General features: G+C 34.0%; 1 protein-coding gene across 1 annotated transcript in view; it reads right to left on the bottom strand.

The window, feature by feature from the left end:
* Nucleotides 1–10,269: 10,269 nt before the first annotated feature.
* The window catches only part of castor1 (cytosolic arginine sensor for mTORC1 subunit 1), a 30,027-nt gene continuing 15,046 nt past the window's right edge, over nt 10,270–25,250 (bottom strand). The window contains exons 4-9 of the mRNA XM_073839870.1: nt 24,460–24,595; nt 22,972–23,095; nt 21,165–21,275; nt 20,992–21,074; nt 17,531–17,625; nt 10,270–13,260 (exon numbers count right to left, since the gene is read on the bottom strand). Coding sequence (XP_073695971.1) covers nt 13,192–13,260; nt 17,531–17,625; nt 20,992–21,074; nt 21,165–21,275; nt 22,972–23,095; nt 24,460–24,595 — 618 coding nt within the window. The 3' untranslated portion in view covers nt 10,270–13,191. The remainder of the gene's footprint in view (nt 13,261–17,530; nt 17,626–20,991; nt 21,075–21,164; nt 21,276–22,971; nt 23,096–24,459; nt 24,596–25,250) is intronic.

Below are 25,250 nucleotides of genomic sequence, written 5' to 3'. Positions count from 1 at the left end.
GTCTTCAGTATAACATGATCCTTCAGAAATCATTCTTATATGATTATATGTTGCTTAGCCTAATTATTATCAAGTATTTGTGCTCAGTTATTAATTACAGTTTTTAAAAACACTGTTTGCTTGTTTTTTATATACAAAACCTATCTTTTCCGTTTTTACTACAGCAGCTGTCGCCATCGCATCGTGTTTTGAACGCTTCAAAACAGTGAATCAGTGGAAAAGTTTCTGTTTTACAAGGTCTGTTATGTACAATAAGTAAATAAACAAAAATGAACAAACAAAAGTATTGTGCCTACCTTACAGGACTTGAAATTAGGTGTAGAGCCGCGCCAGTGTCTCACACCTGTGTGCAAGGGTTGCCAGGTTTTCACAACAAAACTCCCTCAAATGCTACTCAAAACTAGCCCAGAAGGAGCGAAGAGGTCCCCCAGTAAAGATCTCGTTCCGGAGGGTAAATTGGCGTTTTTTGGCGGGATTCATCTGGTAAAATTAGAGTTTTACGTTACTGGGGTCGCTTCAACCCGCGAACATGAAAAACAGCCTGGGCAACAGTGTTAAAGTAGCCCAATTCTGTGGGAAAACCGCGGACTTGGCAACAGTGTTATGTGCGACAACTGAGATTCAAAAGGAAAGCTATGATTGGCCAATCCGGGTTCGGGAACGAAAACATCTGATTTGATCATTTTTAACTCTTACTTAAAAATAACTCGTTTATATCTAATTTTAAATGCAAATATTTACATTTATACATGAAGAAATAATAAAAAAAAAAAACTCTAAATGAACGTTGCCTTGCATTTACAATCCTATAAAACAGCACCACAGTTTCCTGCTGTCCTCTCTCGGCCACTCCAGCCAACCCGATCTCATGAGAAAATGTAAGTATAATTTACTAATTGAAAATGTTATGCAAATACAAATACAATTTTATATAAATTGTATAACGCATTAAGTATAAAAGCTTGAAAAGATTGTACACACGAATTCGCCAAACCTTAAAAGCGATATATCAGCCAAAAAAGAAAATTCTGTCATTAAAGGACATTAGTTTACTTCCAGAACAAAATTTTACAGATAATTTACTCACCCCCTTGTCATCCAAGATGTTCATGTCTTACCTTTTTCAGTCGTAAAAAATTATTGTTTTTCGAGGAAAACATTTTATAAATTTATTATTTATTATTATTATTTACTATTTTTTAATTAAACGAAAAAAAAGAAGGAAGTCATATACACTTAGGATGCCTTGAGGGTAAATAATGGACTAATTTTCATTTCAACCCTTTAAATATGGCACTGTATTGATTAAGGTCTGCTTACGGTATTGTAATTCACTTCAGATTAAAGTGCTACAACACTTACTAAATTAATAGATTACAAAACTATACATTTTTGCAAAACTGCAACAGTAACAGGAAAGGGATAAAACATTTAATTCCACAAATGTTTTTGACTCATGTCGGATTCCTCGATCTATATGAAACTGCACGTCACCGTTTTGCAAGGGAAAATCAAAAACGCTGTGTGGAAATGTAAACGCATGTTTTTTTTGTTTTTTTTTACCACTTCCCCTTTTCTGTGTTCCATAAGAACATGAAAAGCATTCGAGGTAACATTGCACATAGATTATCAGCATGATATCGATTCTTATCTGATAATTGTTCAAAGCTATTGGCATCTGTATCCCACAGTCAAGATTCAAATGAAATGGTTATTGCCAGATCAATTTAAATTTTGCCAAGTCACTTTCTCTGTTTTGGTGCCAAGAAGTATTTTGACTCTCAAGCCACACATTAAGTCATCAGGACGCATAACATCAAAGCAAATGGCTTTTGCAAATGAGGCCTTTCTCAAGAACTTGCTTCACTTTTATGTGACATTTGTGCAATGACTTGAGGTGACCTCCCACCTTAATTTTTATCTTTTAACCATAGATGGCTCAAAATATCACCTTAACACTTTTAATGAATGCTTACTAAATATCAACATTTGTTTGATTTAGTCAGTTTTGAAGTTAATTGACCTAAGTTTGAATCTTTGGAAAAAATAGTGATTAATGACATTGTGTTATGTTAAAATGTGGCTGGGATTTGTGGACACTTTTTTAAAGATTTGTGGAGTAAAAATGTTTTATTGTTATGTAAAATGTTAATAATTGGCAAAGGCCAATTCTTTTCGTTTTTATGTGTTATTATTTTTTTATTTAATACTTATTGTAATTAAAGTGGCTATTATACAATATGTGACCCTGGACCACAAAATCTCTTAAGTAGCATGGGTATATTTGTAGCAATTGCCAGAAACACATTGTATGGGTCAAAATGATCAATTTTTCTTTTATGCCAAAAATCATTAGGATATTAAGTAAAGATTATATTCATTTTGAAAATTTCAAAAACATATCAAAACGTATTGTTCACTGGTAATATGCATTGCTAAGAATTAACTTCATTTGGACAACTTTAAAGGCGATGTTCTTGATATTTAGATTTTTTTGCACCCTCAGATTCCAGATGGCAGTATCTTGGCCAAATGTTGTCCTATCCTAACAAACCAGACACAAATAGAAAGCTTATTATATATGCCTTATGACTGGTTTTGTGGTCCAGGGTGACATATTTCCATAAATTAAATGTGTAGTTTAGACAGTTTTTTGTTTTAAATATCATATAGGCTACTTGAGCGAAATCATTCGATTTGAATTCATAATGTTGCTATTATGACATATCTCCAATTAAAATATGAGCACATAAATATGTAAATATTCATACACCTCTGTATAAGTCATAGAATAAATGTACCTTCTAAATTAATCTCTTTTACTGGGATTTATAATGAATTATATCGAAACGCACGTTCTGTAAAAGCTTTACCCACCTCTTATGGCTTTTATTTTAATATCTAATCCAAGTGGGACTAAAATTTTCGTATGCATTTTTTCATATCTTTTCCTATCAAAATGAAAATCTAATCTGATCAGATTTTTTAATGATGGATGAAGATTTTGTGTTTTTGTGTTATTATTTCCTAATTTAAAACTGTAAAGTGGCTATTATACAATATGTGACCCTGGACCACAAAACCAGTCTTAAGTAGCATTGGTATATTTGTAGTAATAGCCAAAAACACAGTGTATGGGTCAGAATTATCCCCAAAAAATGTATGCCAAAAATCATTAGGATATTAAATAAAGATCATGTTCCATGAAGCTATTTTGAGAATTTCCTACCAAAAATATATCAAAACTGAATTTTTGTTTAATAATATGCATTGCTAAGAATTAACTTCGATTTTCTCAATATTTAGATTTTTTGCATCCTCAGATTCCAGATTGCAGTATCTTGGCAAACAAACCATATATAAATGGAAACTTTTTATATATCAGCTTCTAGATGATGCATAAATCTTTGACCCTCATGACTGGTTTTGTGGTCCAGGGTCACATATTTCTATAAATTAGTTTTGGTTTTAAATAACATATAGGCTAATTGAGCAAAACCATTCAATTTGAATTCATAATGTTGCTATTATGACATATCTCCAATTAAAATATGAGCACATAAATATGTAAATATTCATACACCTCTGTATAAGTCATAGAATTTTTTAACCTTCTAAATGAATCTCTTTTACTACACTGTAAAAAGTTTCCACCAGTTTCAACTTAAAAACTTAAGTTTAGCAGCTGCTTTAAGATTGCAAGTTAAATCAATTTAAGTCATTTAAACTCACAAGTTATATCAACTCATTTTTATTGTAATAAGTTAAAATGACTTGTAGTTTTAAGATGATTCAACTTAAAAACTTAAGGCAGCTGCTGAACTTAGGTTTTTAAGCTGAATCTGGTGAAAACTTTTTACAGTGTAGGGATTATAATGAATTATATCAAAAAGTCATGTACACATTCTGTTTACCCATCTCTTATGGCTTGTATTTTAATATCTAATCCTATTGCACGCAGACAATTTGAAGTGGGACTATTTAAGTGGGTCATTGCACACCTTTTTGTCTAAATGGTTTCATAAATAACCTTTAACATCTGAAGAAGCTTTCTGTTTCACAAAAGGTTCTTTGTGGCAAATAAGGTTCGATTATAAAAAGGTAAGCAAGAAATGTTTTTTAAACAACCTTTGACTGAATGGTTCTTTGTGAAACCAAAAATGGTTCTTCTTTGGCATTGCTATGAAGAACCTTTTGGAGCACCTTTATTTTTAAGAGTGTAAGTCCGGAATATTCGTATGCATTTTTTTCATATTCATCATCTTTTCCTATCAAAATGCTTGCTACATATGCGAAAACGCAGAAAATCAAACCTGATCCATTTTTTATGACAGACAAAAGTTTCGGAGGCAGTGTGTAAACGTGAGGTCGTTGTTTTGTTTTTTTTTGTTTTGTTTTTTAAAATTTCAGACTAGATCTGTATCAATATTGAATGATTGATTTGTTTCTTACAAACAGATTTTCGCTTCACAATAGATGAACTGGAGTGGTGTGGATTATCGTGATGTTTTTATCAGCTGTTTGGACTCTCGTTCTGACGGCACCCATTCACTGCAGAGGATCCATTGGTGAGCAAGTGACATGATGCAAAATTTCTACAAATCTGTTTAGATGAAGAAACAAAGTCATCTTCATCTTGGAATGGCTTGTATAATGGTAGGTTTTTTTTTTTTTTTGTTTTTTTTACCACAGAAACTGAATCTGAAGGCAGATTTTGCAGAAGTTCTGCAAGAAAAATCTAATTCCCCTAATATTCTGATATTCCTGTTACTCGGCTTGATATAATCACAGTTTTCCTTCCTTCATAGCTGTCTTCGCTCAGTATCATTTTTAAATAATCGAGAAAACCTGTTCCTTTCTGCATTAGGGAACACTTTTGAGTAAGTACTCCCTTGTGTGGTAGGAACAGGTAATCCACAAGCGAATATCTGATGGTCGATCTGTGGATACATAATGATGATACCGCAGTGGCATCATCACTGCACAGCATCAAACTCCCCTTTGATGAAATTGGCATCGCTAATCATGGCACAGGAAAGTGTGAAACTGCCCACAACGTTGTCTTACTGTCATATCCTGCCCACAACCGCTTCACGCTCAGACTATAGACATTTTCTATGCAACTCTGTCAGATGGAGACGTATGGCTTTGTGACTCGTACAAGTTGTGATGAAAATGGACAGATAAAGCAGTTAGTTGGAGATGGGTACTTTTCAATGACCAGAATAAAAAATGTTCCTTTTGCATCATAAACATTGCTTACGTGCAAACGATTGCTTACGTGCACCTTTATCTTCAACTAGATAGATATAATAAAAGAAAACAAAAGAACGAGCAGTTTTACTTACAATTTTTGGTTGCAAAAATCTATATATTTTTGTATGTTCTCTGTTTTCCCTCCGGATGGGTGCCGTCAGAATGAGAGTCCAAACTGCAGATAAAACCATCACAATAATCTAGAAGTAATTCATACTACTCCAGTCCATCTAGTGATTAAATATGAGTCCGCTATCTATAATACTGCATTCTCCAGTGAAAAAGTCATCTCATCTGAATCAGGAGAGAATTATGCAATTGCGAAATTGATAATTGTGGAAGGGCAGTGCTTTCTACATGAACATATGATGTAAATGTGTTTAGAGTTGTGTGAAAACAAACACATTTATTGACATAAATAATATTTACGTAATATTTAGTCAACCAAAATTTATTCAGACACCTTCAACATTTCTCACATTATCACAGATTATTCTGCATAGTTTAGAATATGATAATAAAATATGACAAGAACTCTGTGTCTGAGCAAATTCATCTTGATAATGTCAGATAACTTTGATAGAAAGGTATGTAATGGATTACAATCAGGGATTGAAATGTACTTTTTCACCATCAGCCAATTTGGCTACTACATTTTTAAGTTACCAGCCATTCATAACTTCTACTAGCCCCAAAATTAGTGGTGTCAGTTCTAGGGGTGTGTGATATTGACAAAAAATTATATTTTTTATATTTTCTGGGATTTTATCGATAATGCTATTGATAAAGATAATTTGACAATATTATGCGTGATGTGTTACTGTGCATGGACAACTGACTCCTGAATATTTTGATATTTTTTATATTATGTGTGGCCAGTTCACCGCAGTGATAGAAATGAATCTTTTCCAGTCAAATATATTTTTACCTTTATAAAGACTTTTTTTTTAAAGTGTGCATCAACCTTTAAGTGAAATTCATACATTTAATCAGTTACAAGTATAATAATAATATATTTAGGCTGTTACCAAACAAATGTAATCAGTATTAATAAAATTCATCTTTGCAGAAGTTGCATTTAAGGTAGCATTTAGATGTATTTAAACACTGTTTAATAAAGCTCAGAGGGACACGGAATGCTTTAACTTGCAGTTACAAAGGCATAAATAATGTTTTGATATTTTAAACTGATACACTGATATTTAAAATGAAAAAAAAAAAAAAAAAAAAAATGAAAAGATACTTTAAAGGGATAGTTCACCCAAAAATGAAAATTTGATATTTATCTGCTTACCCCCAGGGCATCCAAGAATATTTGTGTATAATATGTCACAATTTACTTTATTTTGCTATCCTCACTTACAGAAATAAACTATAGTGTCCTGCACCCACTAGTAAAATTATATCTGGTGTCTAAATAATTTTTTGGTTTGACTGTAGCTTCTGTTGAAAGTGAGATGATAGTACCCTCTCAATGAGCTCTCTGATATAGTAAAGGATTTTTAGGAGAAACAAAATGCTTGATTTAACCCTTATGTGTTGTTAGGGATGTTTTCGTCCACTGAGGGGTGCTGTTGAGTCTTAATTTGGCCACAACTTTTTCTCTGTTAAAGCAAATGGAATGATTTTTGGTGACTAATCTTATTTTGATACATATTTTGGGAAAATGCTTTGAAATTTTTCAAAAACTCAACAGTGCACTTTGGGCAAATTTACTACCCTTTCGTTATGTTTCGTGGCTGAAAACAGCCACTACTTTAAACTGCTGTAAAAATGTATCAGATAAATATTTTTTCAATTTTTTTGTCATAAATCTATTAATCAACCTCAGTCCTGCTCAAAAATACTAAATGTTTAAAAAAAATTCAGGATTTTATCTCATTAATTGCCAAATTCCTAAATGATGTCACTAATTTGGGGAAAAAACCCCCACAAAATTACTAATTTTAAATATAAAAGGTAATTGTGGCCTGGATTTTTTTTTTTACCTTTTTAACAGTCTTGGACATGTGAAAGATTAGTAAGAAGATTGGCTTTCATGCATTGTTAGTTTTGGCGCAGCATCTGATTTTCTTTTTTTCTCCCTGCAACAAAAAGCTTAGTTTTACATAGAGTTCTATGGAGTATAACGACATATTAGTGCGTATGTGTGTGTGAGCGTGTGTGAGTGTGTGAAAGTGAATGAAAGTGTGTGAAAGTGTGAGAGAGACCTTTGTGCACCTTGATACCCCTGAGAAAATCTAAATAAGCACCTCAGCTCTCAGAACGACATGGAGTAAACAAAAATAAAGAAAGCATATTTATGTATTTGTTTACCATATAGTTCTGAGAGCTGAGGTGCTTTTTTTGATTTTCTGAGGTGTATCAAGGTGCACAGAGGTCTCTCTCACACTCACAGACACTCACACACACTCTCATACACTCGCACACACTTTCACACACTCACACACGCTCACACACATACATACACGCACACTATAATATGTCGTTATACTCCATAGAACTCTATGTAAAACTACCCTTTTTTTTGCAAAGGCCTATCTAAAGGGTTAATGGGGCCAACTGATAATCAACAGTACAATTTACAAATTTGACCCCTTCCCAACAGGAAAAACCACAAAAAATCAAGAATTCAGCATTATATGGTGTCATGGCTTTGCAATCAAAAAATGTGGTTATAATGGAAGTCAATGGGGCAAAAACAGCCACAAACAATAAATGAGGGAGAAAAAATGAAAATCTGATGCTGCGCCAAAACTAACAATGCATGAAAGCCAATGTTCTCACTAATCTTTCACATGTCCAAGACTGTTAAAAAGGTAAAAAAAAATCCAGGCCACAATTACCTTTTATATTGAAAATGAGTAATTTTGTGTTTTTTTTTTTCCCAAAATCAGTGACATCATTTAGGAATTTGGCAATTAAAGAGTTAAAATCCTGAATTTTTTTTAAACATTTAGTATTTTTGAGCAGGACTGAGATTGATTAATAGATTTATGCAAAAAAAATTGAAAAAAATATTTATCTGATACATTTTTACAGCAGTTTAAAGTAGTGGCTGTTTTCAGCCACGAAACATAACGAAAGGTTGTAAATTGAAACAATGCACAAGGGTTAATTGATGTTTGCCTTTTTATTTTGTTATTATACAGCTAACCATAAGATGCCTCTTGAGAAATATATCCTAATAATAATTGTCTAATGTCACACGCTGCTTATAGAAATACTGTCTGTGGATTTCAATCACAATCTGACTCAAATTAATAACAGTGGCTATGGAATCTGAAATGATGGGAGTTGGATGATTTTTTAACAATGATTTTAATACGTCACATTTTTTTGTTATCAGGGTGTCAACTCATGTGAGTGGATGCCATTGTCTTTCTTCACTCCCAGATCTTTTTTTTTTTTACAGCATTCCTCTTACAGTAAAAGAGACCAAAATATTTATGACTTATCACTATTTTCTATTAATACTGTATGGAATGAAAGGAATGTCCCTTTCAATCACCTGCAACGACTAAATTTAAAATGCAACGTCATTTTCTCTAAATGACTTACAGTATGACTTTATGTATACACACACACACACATTCATATATCAAAACATTTTGATTAGTAAAATGCATTGCTAAGAACTTCATTTGGACAACTTTCTAAGATATTCTCAATATTTAATTTTTTTTGCACCCCCAGATTCCAGATTTTTAATTAGTTGTATCTTTGCCAAATATTGCTTATTGTTTATTCAGCATTTGTATAAATCTCAATTTAAATACTAGTTAGATTATTATTATTTTTTTAACATATGCATGCAAATTTTGTAGACAAATGCATACATGTGTGTGAATATCTTAAAATAAGTTTTCATTAAACATTTATTATTATTCCAATTGTCTTATTATAATTTCATTATTCAAAATAACAATAATAAAGAGTAGGTTTAATAACTAACTTTTGCTGTGCACTAAACATAATGTGTTAAATATACATGTTTTAAAATAAAGTTGCCTCTTTTTTTCAGTAGCTAGAATACAAAAAAATTATGCTTCATGCTTTAAGCATTAAGTTATTGTACAATTAAAGAAGCATTTTTTAAATTATTTTTTTATTACATTTTGGATAAAATCATCTACACTGCAAAAAATGATTTTCTTTTTTAGTATTTTTGTCTCATTTTCTAGAATAAATATATCTAAATATTTTTGAATCAAGATGCATTTACCTGACAAGTAAAATCACTTAAAATAGTAATGTCTCGTTTTCTGAACAAATAATCTAAATTTGGTTATTTTTTGCTCAAAACAACAAAAATATCTGCCAATGGGGTAAGAAAAATAATCTTGTTTAGCCTTTGAAATGAATTAAGGTTATTTTTCCTAGCCCATTGCAGATATTTTTGCTTGTTTTAAGCAAAAACTAACAAAAATAAAGAGTAGGTTTATTAACTAACTTTTGCTGTGTACTATAAATAATGTGTTAAATATACATGTTTCAAAAAATAAGTTGCCTCTTATTTAAAAAAAAGGTTATTTTTCAGTAGCTAGAAAAAATAAAAATGACTTCATGCTTTACTAATTTTTATGCATTAAGTTATTGTAGTTTTCTAGTATAAAAATTAAAAAAATCTTGAATTAAGATGCATTTACCTGACAAGTAAAATCTCTTAAGACAGAAATGTATAAAAATATAGTAATGTAAAAATATTTTTTAGCCTTTGAATTATGATTATTTTTCTTACCCCATTGGCAAATATTTTTGCTTGCTTTAAGCAAAAATGAAAAAATATATATTTTCAGAAAACAAGACATCTTAAGTCATTTTACTTGTCTAAAAGTTCTTGGATCAGGATGCATTTACGTGACATTTATACTAGAAAACAAAAATACCAAGTAACCAATATTAAAGTGTTACTAAACAGGTATATTAAAATTATAATTTTTCTAAAGTGTTGTGACTACTCGCACGACCATTTAAACACATTTTAATAAAACCCAGAAAAAAAAAAAACAGTATTTATATAGACGTTTATTGAACAAGCAGCACAGTTACAAACAAGGTATGTAATTCCTTTGACACTGTATAAAATGTACCAAAAATGACTTCAGATAAATGCATCTAGTCTACAAAAAGCAAGAACAAATGCTTAGAATCATTACTGACCTTTACAAACACATCTTATGCATACCAGTAACCTTGGTCTTTGTAGATATTGATAGAAATGAGATAAACATATGAAAATAGCTCTTTAATGGCACTGGAATTGCATGAACCAATATTATTTACAATTTTTGATACCATGATCAACTGTGCTGCACTGGTGCCCTGAAAAATAGACTGACTATATAACGAAAAAAAAAAATGTTAATAATAATAAAAAAAAAAAAGCGTTAGGAGGTCACACATAAAGTAACCCTAATTATTAATCTAATATACTATATGTTGATAGTGTTTCAGCAGCTCTTCCTAAAGCATTGAGCTTATTTGTAACAAAGATATATTTCTCTCTAAGAGTTGAGTTCTGGATTTATTAGTGATTGTGCCAACAAAATACAATCAATAAGTGCATTTCTCCTTGAGCGAATCTGGAAAAAGTTTTCCCATGCATTTTTGGGCTTGTCAATAATCGAAAGTAGCTGAGGTTAAGCACACGATTGTTCCAAAACAAGTTCTTTCATTGAATTACTACTCGTGTAAAGATTTGTGCTCAGTTCACCAGTAGTGAATCAATACAGGTCGCAAAAAAGCAGCCTGTTCTAGCATTAAACAAATATTAAAAGTGAGTGTAAGGCCACACCGGAGCTGGGCTTGTTTGAGCATTAGCAAAGGCAGAAATGTCACAAGAGTCGTCAGACCTAACAATGTCATTAGGCAGACAGTGGTTGTGCAAGAGGCATTTCCTTGATCACACGGTAGATCAGTTGACGAAGCAATGCTAGAACCTAAACTCACTGAACCTCAGAATTCTTATCAATTTTGTGGGTCGAAATCAAAAGATCCTAATAAACTTTTCATGATGTGTGACTCAAACGTTGGCTACCTGTCAAAACTTTCTCAGTAATGGCTGAATCTAAACAAATCTCACAAAAACAAATTACACATATTTCCTCTTAAATTCTCATTGTTGTGTGTCCATTTTACTTCTAAGTACTTTGAAGTTTGGGTGAGAATTCTTCTTTCTTCTTGTTCTCACTGCTGTAGGCCTAATACAGTAATTTTGTACTGTAAAAAAAAAACACTGATATGCAATTACTCATTTTAAACTAGCAGTAAAGAAAGCAGAACAGGATGTATAGATATGCATAGATTTCCTATGTATTGATAAGAATTGAAGGCAGGTGTGCACTTCATTTCTATGAAAACGCAAATAATCTTGATTGGTATAAATATGAATTATTTCTTTTGAAGGAATAGTTCACCTAAAAATGGAAATTTGCTGAAAGTGTACTCACCCTTAGGCCATACAAGATGTAGATGTGTTTGTTTCTTCATTAGAACAGATTTAGAGAAATTTAGCATTCCATCACTTGCTCACTAATGGACCCTCTGCAGTGAATGGGTGCCGTCTGAATGAGACTCCCAACAGCTGATAAAAACAGTAATACGCAAGTGATCCACACAACTACAAGCCATCAGTTATTGTCTAGTAAAAATGCTGTGTGTTTGTAAGAAACAAATCCACCGAGATGATTTAACTCTCGTTTCAGTCACTTAAAATATGGTCCTCTATCCACAATATTATTTTCTGCAGTGAAAAAGTTGTCGTGTCTGATTCAGGAGAGAAATATGCACAGATCAAGCACGGTTTACAAGCAACGACGGTCTAAAACAGTTCTAAACAAATATGTTGGTGGATTTCGATGTGAGAGGATGACATGAGAACTTTTTCACTGGAGGAAGCGTTATTATGGATTACGGACTGGTATTTTGGTCTGAAGAAACTATTTATAAATTTAAAAACACAATGATGGATTAATTTCTTAGGAATATGTAGCTTTTTGCTTCACAAGAGGTCAATTGATGGATTGGTTTGCGTAGATTACTTGTGGATTATTGTGATGTTTTTATCAGCTGTTTAGACACTCTTTCTGACGGCACCCATTCACTGCAGAGGATCCTTTGGTGAGCAACTGCTGTAATGCTAAATGTCTCCCAATCTGTTCTGATGAAGAAACAACTCATCTACATCTTGGATGCCTTGAGAGGGAAGTAAATATCAATCAAATGTTCATTTTTGTGTGAGCTATTCCTTCAAAAAATGATTTGTATAATATAATATTTCACCCAACTACATGTAAATGTGGTTTGAAACAAAAGAATCGCTTCTAACTGGTGTTTGCGAAATATGCTTCAAATGCTCATTCAAATATGATCAAAATATTGACTGCTTCTAAGTGCAATGTTTCAATGATGCCAAAAGTTGCTACAATAATAAAAATTCTTTTGTTTGACCTCAAACAGTGTTACTTAAGAAAAAAAAAACCTGATTCTGACAATACTGGAAGACATCTGTATGCAATACTTAAAGTAATAATTATTTATGTTGAACATGGCAGCAGGTAAACCAAACAGGGAATTTCCTGTTTTGCATTACAGGATTGTATTATCATTAACACTGAAATAAATCAATAACCTCCTCTCATCTTCTAACTCAAAAAGGTGCTTCAAATAATCGAGCATTAACATATCACAAAAATGTCCTTAATACCTTGATTCTCAGTAATGGTATATAATCAGCACTACCGTTTCTGTGGAAGCAAAATGCCACGGATTTCTGAGTTTAGGCCTGGTTTACTGTAAGCCCAAGCTCTCAAATGCTGTGACTGAAACACCTTTGGTTATGGTAAGACAGTCTTGTGGAGTAATACTGTGTGTTAGTGGCTCAAATGCCCCTTTTCTACCCTTTTCAAGCTGAAGATGCATTCAAGCGCAGCCTCAACTGGATATGTCCTTCCTCTGAGCTTGAAGCATCTCGGTCACGCTCACTATGTCTTCTTCTGGCACCTAAGACAAGAGAGAGTTAGGTTCAGATGACACAAAAACACAAGGATGATTAGGTCCCATCCAAATATGCAATATATGTTAGGAATGTCACATGCTGTCAGCTGAACAACACACACTGGTATGAAGAGTTTTGTAGGATGGGTGAAAACAGAGTGGATCATCTCATTCTCACATGGAGCGTGGATTCAAGTAGAGATGGATACATGCATGGATGTACAGAGGTGCTTATAGATAGATACATAGATGCATGCATGGAACTACATATTTTCATATTTAAAGATGTTTTTCATGAAAAACCCTTCTAAAACAGTAATTCTAAAAAATATTTTAAAAGTGTATTTTATAGATAGACGGATGGATAGATAGACAGATGGATGGACAGATAAGACGGATGGATGGACAGATAAGACGGACGGATGGACGGACAGATAGATAGATAGACTGATGGATGGACAGATAGATGGATGGATAGAAAGACGGATGGATGGATAGAAAGACAGATGGATGGACAGATAGACAGGTGGATGGATGGACAGATGAATGGATGGACAGATAGATGGATGGATAGATAGATGGACGGATGGATGGATGGATGATAGATAGATAGACAGATGGGTGGACAGATAGACAGAAGGATGGATGGATGGACAGTTAGACGGATGGATGGATGATGAATGGACAGATAGACGGATGATAGACGGATGGATAGACGGATAGACGGATGGATAGATAGATAGAAAGACTGATGGATGGATGGACGGACAGATAGATGGATGGATAGATAGTGTATTTTTATAATTTATTTTAAAGATAGACGGATGGATAGATAGACAGATGGATGGACAGATAAGACGGACGGATGGATGGACAGATAGACGGATGGATGATAGACGGATGGATGGACAGATAAGACGGACGGATGGATGGAAAGATAGACGGATGGATGGACAGATAAGACGGACGGATGGACGGACAGATGGATAGATAGACGGATGGATGGATAGATAGACGGATGGATGGACAGATAAGACGGAAGGATGGATGGACAGATAGACGGATGGATGATAGATAGACGGATGGATGGATAGATAGACGGATAGATGGACAGATAGACAGATGGATGATAGATAGACGGATGGATGGACAGATAAGACGGACGGATGGATGATAGATAGACGGATGGATGATAGATAGACGGATGGATGGACAGATAGACGGATGGATGATAGACGGATGGATGGACAGATAAGACGGACGGAGGACAGATAGACGGATGGATGGACAGATAGACGGATGGATGGACAGATAAGACGGACGGATGGATGATAGATAGACGGATGGATGAACAGATAGACGGATGGATGATAGACGGATGGATGGACAGATAAGACGGACGGAGGACAGATAGACGGATGGATGGACAGATAGACGGATGGATGGACAGATAGACGGATGGATGGACAGATAAGACGGACGGATGATGATAGATAGACGGATGGATGATAGATAGACGGATGGATGGACAGATAGACGGATGGATGATAGACGGATGGATGGATAGATAGACGGATGGATGGATAGATAGACGGACAGATAGACGGATGGATGGACAGACGGATGGATAGACGGACGGATAGATGGACGGACGGACAGACGGCTGGATGGAGGGTTAGACGGATGGATGGACAGATAAGACGGATGGGTGGACGGACGGATGGATGGATGGACGGACAGACGGATGGATGGACGGATGGATAGATGGACAGATGGATGGATGGACGGACAGACGGATGGATGGACAGATAAGACCGATTGATGGACGGATGGACGGACGGACAGATAGATGGATGGATAGAAAGACGGATGGATGATAGATAGAAAGACTGATGGATGGACAGATAGATGGATGGATAGAAAGACGGATGGATGGATAGAAAGACGGATGGATGGACAGACAGGTGGATGGATGGACAGATGAATGGATGGACAGATAGATGGATGGATAGATAGATGGATGGATAGATAGATGGACGGATGGATGGATGGATGGATGATAGATAGACGGATGGGTGGACAGATAGACAGAAGGATGGATGGACGGACAGTTAGACGGATGGATGGATGATGAATAGACAGATAGACGGATGGATAGACGGATGGATAGATAGATAGAAAGACTGATGGATGGATGGACGGACAGATAGATGGATGGATAGATAGATGGACGGATGGATGGATGGATGATAGATAGATAGACAGATGGGTGGACAGATAGACAGACGGATGGATGGACGGACAGTTAGACGGATGGATGGATGGATGGATGATGAATGGACAGATAGACGGATGGATAGATAGATAGAAAGACTGATGGATGGATGGACAGATAGATGGATGGATAGAAAGACAGATGGATGGACAGATAGACGGATGGATAGAAAGACAGATGGATGGACAGATAGACGGATGGATGGACAGATAGATGAATGGACAGGTAGATGGATGGACAGATAGATGGATGGATAGATAGATGGACGGATGGATGGATGGATGATAGATAGATAGACAGATGGGTGGACAGATAGACAGACGGATGGATGGACGGACAGTTAGACGGATGGATGGATGGATGGATGATGAATGGACAGATAGACGGATGGATAGATAGATAGAAAGACTGATGGATGGATGGACAGATAGATGGATGGATAGAAAGACAGATGGATGGACAGATAGACGGATGGATAGAAAGACAGATGGATGGACAGATAGACGGATGGATGGACAGATAGATGAATGGACAGGTAGATGGATGGACAGATAGATGGATGGATAGATAGACAGACGGATGGATGGATGGATGGATGGATAGATAGACGGAGAAGAAAAAGAAAAATAATCTCAGAAGAATCTTTTTCTCAGAAAAAAAGAAAAATAATAAAAAGTTTAAATAGCATTTCAGCAAGTTGGCTTTCTCAAGCCAGCTTAATAATAGTAAAAATCGTTTTGATAAAAACAACAAAAACAAAATACACTTATATAACACAACAACAATACAAATAACAACAATTATTATTATAACAATAAATTAAAAATGACAATAATAATAAAAAAAAAGTGTATAAGTATAAATTGTTTGTGAAGCAATACAAAAAAAACTAGATAAACAGAAGCAGATGAAGGTCATGACCAAGTTGCGCAAGTTTGAATACCAACAGGTATGAACCATTCCTAATTCTTCCTCTTTTACTATTAGGTCATGGGAACACACGATTCTGGTGGCGGGGACTTCACTGGCTTGCACTGAAGGGTTACATCATTAACATGGCCCATATATAGCTATTTTGTGAATGGTTGCTTAGCGTTTTACAAAGATTTTCCATACAAACTCTGACTAAATCATATCTTTCTGATTTGAATGAATCATCAAGGGTGCTTCTTTTTTATGTGCCTACACACTACTGTAAGACAGGGGTCTGCCAAAAAATATGCTGATAATTCAATAATTGGAACAATACCATGTTTAGGTTTTTCTGATGTTGGTTAAAGTTAACATGACCTGCAAGCAAGCATATAAATAATACGTTTATTGTGTATAGTCTATATAGGGCTGCACGACTTAGCCAAAAAAGTCTTGTGATCATTTTTTTTATATGTTGTGATTGCGATTCGAACTGTGATATTCTACAAAAGTCCAGAAAAAATTTTGACTTTCCATGCACAATGTTGTGCTTCACCAATCAGAAGCCAATATTCCAGAGAGTCTTGCAAGACAGTAAATTTTAATATTAAATGATAATGATGATGTAATGATGAGTAAGAGTGATCCCCTGACCAATAGGGAACCAGATGGTTTCTGCTAAAATACTTGATGGTTTCCAGGAAAATGAAATTTGTCTGTTTACAGGTTACTATGCAATCATCCGCCTATCTATCCTCCTGTTGACCAGCATAACACAAATGATTCAACATGTACTAAATATAAATGCTGTAGGCCAGACAAATAACCTCTATAGACTGAATGACAGCAGATTGTTATTACACACACACACACACACACACACACACACACACACACACACACACACACACACACACACACACACACACACACACACACACACACACACACACACAATGATCTGGATCATGCATCACCCTGAAAGGATGTATTAATTGTATTTTTGAATTAATAATGCAAAAAGCACATCAGTCAACTAAAGAGCTAAAATTTTATGTGTGGAAAAAAAAGAAGAGCAAAACGACTTACCAGAGCATGATCAAAGCTGAAGGTGCTAATGTAATACGCTGATATATCACTGTCTGCAAGAGGCTGAGAGATTTGAGCTACTATACCACATTCATCTGAAAAAGGAGACAGAGAGTAAGATAACAGCAAATAATTGGCATAAATGTGACTTCCTGATTCAATCTGCTGTTTGTTCATCTAATAACCAAGCTAAACAGATTCTGCTGTTGTATATATGTGTGTGTGTATATATATATATATATATGATTTTTAATGTTTTTTTTTAAAGACAATGTCTTATGCTCATAAATGTTGCATTTATTTGATCAAAAATACAGAAAAAAAAATAATATTACAAATTTAAAATAACTGTTTTCTATGTGAATATATTTCTGAAATGTAATTTACTCCTGTGATACAAAGCTACATTTTCAGCATCATTGTTCCAGTCTTTAGCATCACATGATTCTTCAGAAATCATTCTGATATGCTGATTTATTATCAATGTGCTGCTTTATATTTTTTTGGAACCTGTGACACTTTCAGGAAAAATCTGATCAAATTTGATTAATAAAAGGTTAAAAAGAACAGCATTTATTTAAAATAGAAAATTTTTCTAACAATGTCACTACTGTTAGAAGATTTGGGGTCAGTCAATTTGTATTTTTTTTTTTTTCTTTTTTTTTAATTAATACTTTTATTCACCAAGTAGGTGTTCAATTTAAAAAAAGTGATAGCATGGATTTACACTGTTAATTTTGAATAAATGCTGTTCTTTTTAACTTGTTATTCATCAAAGAATACTGAAAAAAAAAAAATCACCACAGCTTCCAAAAAAATTATTTGGCAGCACAACTGTTTTCAACATTGATAATTCTAATAATAAATCAGCATATTAGAATGATTTCTGAAAGATCGTGTGACACTTAAGCCTGGAGTAACCGCTGATGAAAATTCAGCTTTGCATCACAGGAATATATTATATTTCAAAGTATATTCAAATAAAAACCATCATTTTATATTTTAATAACATTTTGCAATATTACTGTTTTTTCTGTATTTTTGATCAAATAAATACAGCCTTGATGAGCTAAAAAAAAAGTCCATAACAGTGGTGTTCTGAAATGAGGGAAGTCCTCAGTTTTTTTCTTTTCGTCCCATTTTCTTGATTAAATAAACCAATACTTACATTATGAGAAAAGGAAAGAAAGAAAAAAATAATCATAAATAATTATATACAGTGAGGTCAATAAGTATTTGATCACCCTGTGATTTTGCAAGTTCTCTTACTTAGAAATCATGGAGGGGTCTACAATTTTCAGCATAGGTGCATTTCCACTGTGAGAGACAGAATCTAAAAATAAAAATCCGGAAATCACATTGTTTGATTTTTTAACAATTTATTTGTGAATTACTGTGTCATATAAGCTGATTGTGGGGTGCACAGGTGTCTTTATGACAGCTAACGACCTCAAACAGCTGCTACTAATTTAGAATAATGAGCAGAGTGAACTTGAGAACTTGCAAAATCACAGGGTGATCAAATACTTATTGACCTCACTGTATATATTGATATTTGACAGTGCGTGGACCAGCAACTGTTTTGTCACCCACATTATTCAAAATACGTGTTTTTTTATTTTTTATTTAAATAAAAGTAAATAATGACAGAATTGTAATTTTTGGGTGATGGTACGCTAATAAAACAAAACACAAAGGGGGGGGGGGGGAATCACTTGCTGCAATTGACTAAAGAACTTTAATACAACTGCCTTGTTTTTTATTTGTATATTATGTGTATTTATAACATGTAGCCTATCTTTGTTCTTATTTTTTAATAAAAATATAATAAATGGCAGAGATTTTTTATCTTCACCCACTTTGGCATAAATATCTGCCATTCATTCTGCCTCGTAAGGTTTTGTTTTTAAAATAGGGAAATTAGTTTGGCTGTACTGCTCAGAAAACTTGCAAAATAGTAAAACCAACATGAAAAAGAACTGTGATAAAATCGTGAATCGCAATATTTCAGCAAAAAAATAAATAAATCGTGATATGATATTTTTGCCCCAAACTCAAGGCAGTAACAATTGAAACAATATATTTTATTTGAGAACTTATGTTCAGCTATACTTTTTAATAGTTAACTTTTAATAACTTTTGAATCTTTCAGATCATCAAAGCTCTGTAAATATTGGTCACAGAGATTAACTTTAAATTTCACCAAGCTGATTACTCACTAAAAACTCCCACAGATCATGTATTCATGCCATTTTTGGTCTTATTTTGACATTGTTTATTTCCATGTGTGGGTTGCACTTAAACCCCGCATCCCCTCTCAATTCGAGCCCTGATTGTTACAATCTAATTACATTAAGCACGGAGTAATATTAATTAATTACATGAACATACTGTAGGGTTAAGTTTAGGTCTAGCTGCTTTTAATTGGGCATTATTGACTGTTACTGCAATATGGTAGGTACACAGAGTGTAACTATATAACCTTAAAATACAGTGCCTTGCAAAAGTATTCATACCCCTTCATTTTTTTCACATTTAGTTTTGTTGCAGCATAATGTTAAACTGCTTTAAATTAGTTTTTCCCCACATCAATTTATACGCCATACACCATCATAATGACAAAGCAAAAAACAGATTTGCAAATTTATTAAAAATAAAACACTGAAATAAGTACATTGCATAAGTATTCATACCCTTAACTCAGTACATAGTTGAAGCACCTTTACAGCCTCAAGTCTTTTTGGGTATGATGTGACAAGCTTTGCACATCTGCATTTGGCAATTATCTGCCATTCTTTGCCTCACCTTTTCACCTCTCAAGTTCTGTCAGCTTGGATGGGGGCTGGCAGACATTTTCTAGAGTCCTAGTTGTTCCAATCGTCTTCCATTATGGATAATGGAGGCTACATGCTTCTGTGAACCTTCAATGCAGCAGATTTTTTTCTGAACTCTTCCCTAGATCATTGCCTTAACGCAAGTCTGTCACTGAGCTCTACAGGCGGTTATCTTGACCTCAGGACTTGGTTTTTGCTCTGATATGCATTTTCAGCTGTTATAACTTTTCTGAGAGGTGTGTGCCTTTCTAAATCATACTCATTCAAATGAATTTGCCACAGTTTAACTCCACTCCAAGTGTAGTAACATCTAGAAGCAAAATGCTCCTGAGCTAAATTTCGAGTGTCCCAGAAAAGGGTATGCATACTAATGCAACAGGATCTTTTCATTTTTTTATTTCTAATAAATGTGCAAAGTTGTTACAAACCTGTTTTGTGCTTTGTCATTATGGTGTATGAGATGTAGATTGATGTGGGAAAAAAGTAATTTAAAGCAGTTTAACATAATGCTGCAACCAAAAAAAAAAAAGGAGTATGAAAACTTTCTCAAGGCACTGAAAATTAAAATGATATAAGAAAATTAAATAACGGCCAAAAGAAGGCATCTTGATAGTGAATGAAGCTCACCAAATCCGAGCGGCTGCCCTCCTATTCTCACCATCCTCCAGAGCTCACCAGAAGAGCTGGTGAAGAGGAGATCAGCAGGGAATCTGACACACACAAATATATTTTCATATTGAAATATGCAATGTGCAGAGCTTTGATATGTTGCACTGTCCATGAGTCTGTGAGGGTCTTACTGTCTCTGTGCTTCTGTGTCCATCACCAAAGAGACGTATCCATCAATCAGAGAGAAGGAGAAGAACTTGATACAATCCATGTCCTGATCAACACTGGCGCCCTCTTTAGGACTGAAGGAGAAGCGCGCATAAAAAAAAAATACTAGTTATAAATAATGGAATATGTCTAGGGACACACACACACGCGCACGCGCACACGCACACGCACACACACGCACACGCACACGCACACACACACACGTTTGTTTTTGTGAATTGTGGGGACATTCCATAGACGTAATGGTTTTTATACTGTACAAACGATATTTGCTATCACCCTACACCTTCCCTACACCTAAACCTAGCCCTCACAGGAGACTGTGCATATCTTTACATTCTCAAAAAAACGTATTCTGTATGATTTATAAGCCTTTTGAAAAGTGGGGACATGGGCAATGTCCTCATAAGTCACCCTCTCCTTGTAATACCTATGTCATACCCATGTTATTACACAAATTTGTGTCCTGATATGTCACAAAAACAAACACACACACACACACACACACACACACACACACACACACACACACACACACACACACACACACACACACACACACACACACACACACACACAGGGATGAGTAAGACTTGTAATGTCTCTTATCAAGGCTTCTGTTATTTGATCAAAAATTCTGAAAAAAAAAACCTAACTTGCTAAATGTTATTAAAATATAAAATAATAGTTTTTATTTTAATGTACTTTAAAATAGAATTTATTCCTGTTATGCAAAGCTGAATTTTCATCGTCTGTAAATTCAGTCTTAAGTGTCACACGATCCTTCAGAAATCATTCTAATATGCTGATTTATTATTAGAATTATCAATGTTGGAAACAGTTGTGCTGCCAAATATTTTTCAGGATTCTTTGATGAATAACAAGTTAAAAGGAACAGCATTTATTTGAAATATAAAACTTTTCTAACAAATCTATGTTATGTCTGTAAATCTATGCTATCACTTCTATTCATTTAACACAACCCTGGTGAAAAGTATTCATTTCTTAAAAAAATAAATAAAAAAAAAGAACGAACAACAATTTACTGACCCTAAACTTTTAACCAGTAGTGAATATTGTTAGAAAACCTCTGTTTTAAACAAATGCTGTTCTTTTTAACCTTTAATTGATCAAATAATCCTAATAAAAGGGCATCCCAGGTTCCAAAAAAAAAAAAAATTAAGCAGCAGATCTGTTTTCAACATCGATAATAAATCAGCATATTACAATGATTTCTGAAGGATCATATGACACTGAAGACTGGAGTAATGATGCTGAAATTTCAGCTTTGTAACACAGGAATACATTACATTTTAAAATGTATTCCCATAGAAAACAATTATTTTAAATTTAAATAATATTTCACAATATTACAGTTTTTCTGTATTTTTGATCAAATAAATGCAGCCTTGATGAGCAGAAGAAACATCTTTAAAAACATTCAAAATCTTTCTGATCCCAAACTTGAGTGGCAGTGTACATAGCAAAAAAAGAAAATCAGTTAAAGAAAATCAAGTATTCAGTTTTTAAAGAGACAATTTGAAATATTAATTATATAATTTCTTCTAGCTGAAAAAACAACTTGTATAAAAAAGCAACAGTTCATCCTTTCTTTCCTCTATAGGAGGAATGTGATAAACTGATTTGGTTCAAGACGCCTCTTAGTGGCAGTGAAATAGTAAAACAACAGTGGCCAGTTAAGAGTGTTGCTAAAGAGGAAATACAAAACTAAAAGCAGTGAAAAATGAGATGCTGCAGTATGTTTCATACCTGTTGGAGTAAAACAGAACGTCTATGAGGGTGGTGGCGATCGCTGGCAGTGTGTCCGGATCCAAGCTCATTACGCAAAATTGATTCTCTGGAATCAGCACCGGATGAACTGTTGCATGTGGAACTGAACACACACAGAGATACCACAATAACACTTGTGAAAAATAAGAAAAACAATACTAGCACTTGGACTACTAACACTTGTTTATTGCATAAGCTGGTACTGAAACATGTTGGCAAGTTAACACTGGAAAAATACTACTCAGAACATAATTTTAATAAATGGCCTTTTCGTACGAGGGAGGAACTATTGAAATCTTAAAGCTACAGGTGTAGTCATAGTATACTGGATCATTCTTAAAAGATTGATTTTGTTATTTCTCATATGACCTTTTTCAAACAGCCCTTACATTAGTTAAAATTTTGGGGGTAAGTATTTTTTTTAAGTAATTAGCACTTATTCAGCAAGACTACATTAAATCAAAAGTGACAGACTTCTATATTGTTACCAATGTTTGAAATTAATACTGTTCGTCAATGAAATTTCTATTCACTGCAGGCCAAAACAGTTATTCGTGCACCGTCAAGTTTAAGATTTTGGGCTTTTTGGTTTTTCATAAAGTGTTTTTTCAGACTAGTGAAAAGAAAACATCCAAAAGACAGCTTTAAGTGTTTCTTTTATAGCACTTTCTCTATTTGTGTCAATAGATTTCAATTACAATCCATATTTTTAAAGGCCGTTTTTCTCACAATGAGTTTTTCTCAAACTGAGCCAGAAATCTCCACTTCAGTAACACTTACACACACCAAACTTTACATTTTTATTCTTGTCCATATCCCGAAGGTTTTTACAGAGGGATTTGTTTATATATAAATTTGCTTGATTTTATATTTAATTTTATTCCCCCAAAAATAAAAAAAATAAAAATTCTGTCTGTTCTAAGTATTTTCTGAATTATAAAGTGACAAAATGAGATACCCAAAATTCCCTCATTAGTTTGACTCTAATGTCTCAAAAATTAAACAAAATTTGAAACTGACACATCTAGTTCTTAGATTTTTGTACTAGAAATGTATGGAAATTAGTACATATTCATTATATTTCATTAAATAATGCCTTATTTGCATCTTAAAACCTAACATTTTAGAAAAGTTGTAATACCACAAATGTTTGCAATTATCAAACGTACTGTACTGTTTTTTTTTTTACCCTATTAACCAGCAGTGTCTCGCCTTAAAGACTAATGGGAAAAAAGGTTTCTAGAGCAGCAAATCAGCATATTAGATTTCTGGAGGATCATGTGACACTGAAGATTGTAGTATTGTTGCTGAAAATTCAGCTTTGCATCACAGAAATAAATTACATTTTAAAATATATTCAGACAGAAAACAGCCATTTTAAATTGGAATAATATAACACAATTTTACTGTATTTTTAAATCAAATATATGCAGCCCTGGAGAGGCCTTTCTTTCACCGATGTCTCACCTTCTCTGCCGTTTCGCTGTAGGCCGTTGTAGTCGTCTTGACTGTGAACAGGTACTGACTCTCCTCCCTCCTCTCTGAAAATATTAAACTCCTCCACCAGAGTCTCCACCACCACTGACAGGTCTTTCTCTCGCACCTACAACACAAACATCCATTTTAGTATAAAACACGTTTATATAAAATCACACCACAACAACCAAACAGTTATGGGTGTTTTTGTTGTTGTAGCACCCCCTGTGGGTGACTCTTTGGTGTGCACCTTTGGCGTGTGGTTTCTTTGCACAAACCATTGTCAAGTCAAGTGTGGAGAAATATGTGACCGTGGACCACAAAACCAGTCATAAGGTTAAATTTTACAAAACTGAGATGTATACAACACAAGGAAGCTCAATAAATAAGCTTTCTATTGATGTATGGTTTGTTAGGATATGACAATATTTGGCCAAAATACATCTATTAGAAAATCTGGAATCTGAGGATGCAAAAAAAAAAAAAAATCAAAGTACTGAGTAAATCACCTTTAAAGTTGTCCAAATAAAGTTCTTAACAATGCATATTACTAATCAAAAATTACATTTTGATATATTTATAGCAGAAAAAATAAAATAAAAAAATCTTCATGGAACGTGATCTTTACTTAATTTCCTAATGATTCTTGGCATAAAAGAAAAATCAAAAATTTTAACCCATACAATGTATTTTGTGCTATTACTACAAATATACCCCAGCGACTTAAGACTGGTTTTGTGGTCCAGGGTCACATATTAGGTAATTGGTCGATATTGGGGCAG

Source organism: Garra rufa, chromosome 5, assembly GCF_049309525.1.
Source record: "Garra rufa chromosome 5, GarRuf1.0, whole genome shotgun sequence".
NCBI classification, from domain to species: domain Eukaryota; kingdom Metazoa; phylum Chordata; class Actinopteri; order Cypriniformes; family Cyprinidae; genus Garra; species Garra rufa.
Note: the sequence above shows the minus strand (reverse complement) of the source record. Positions and strands in the feature narration are given on the sequence as shown.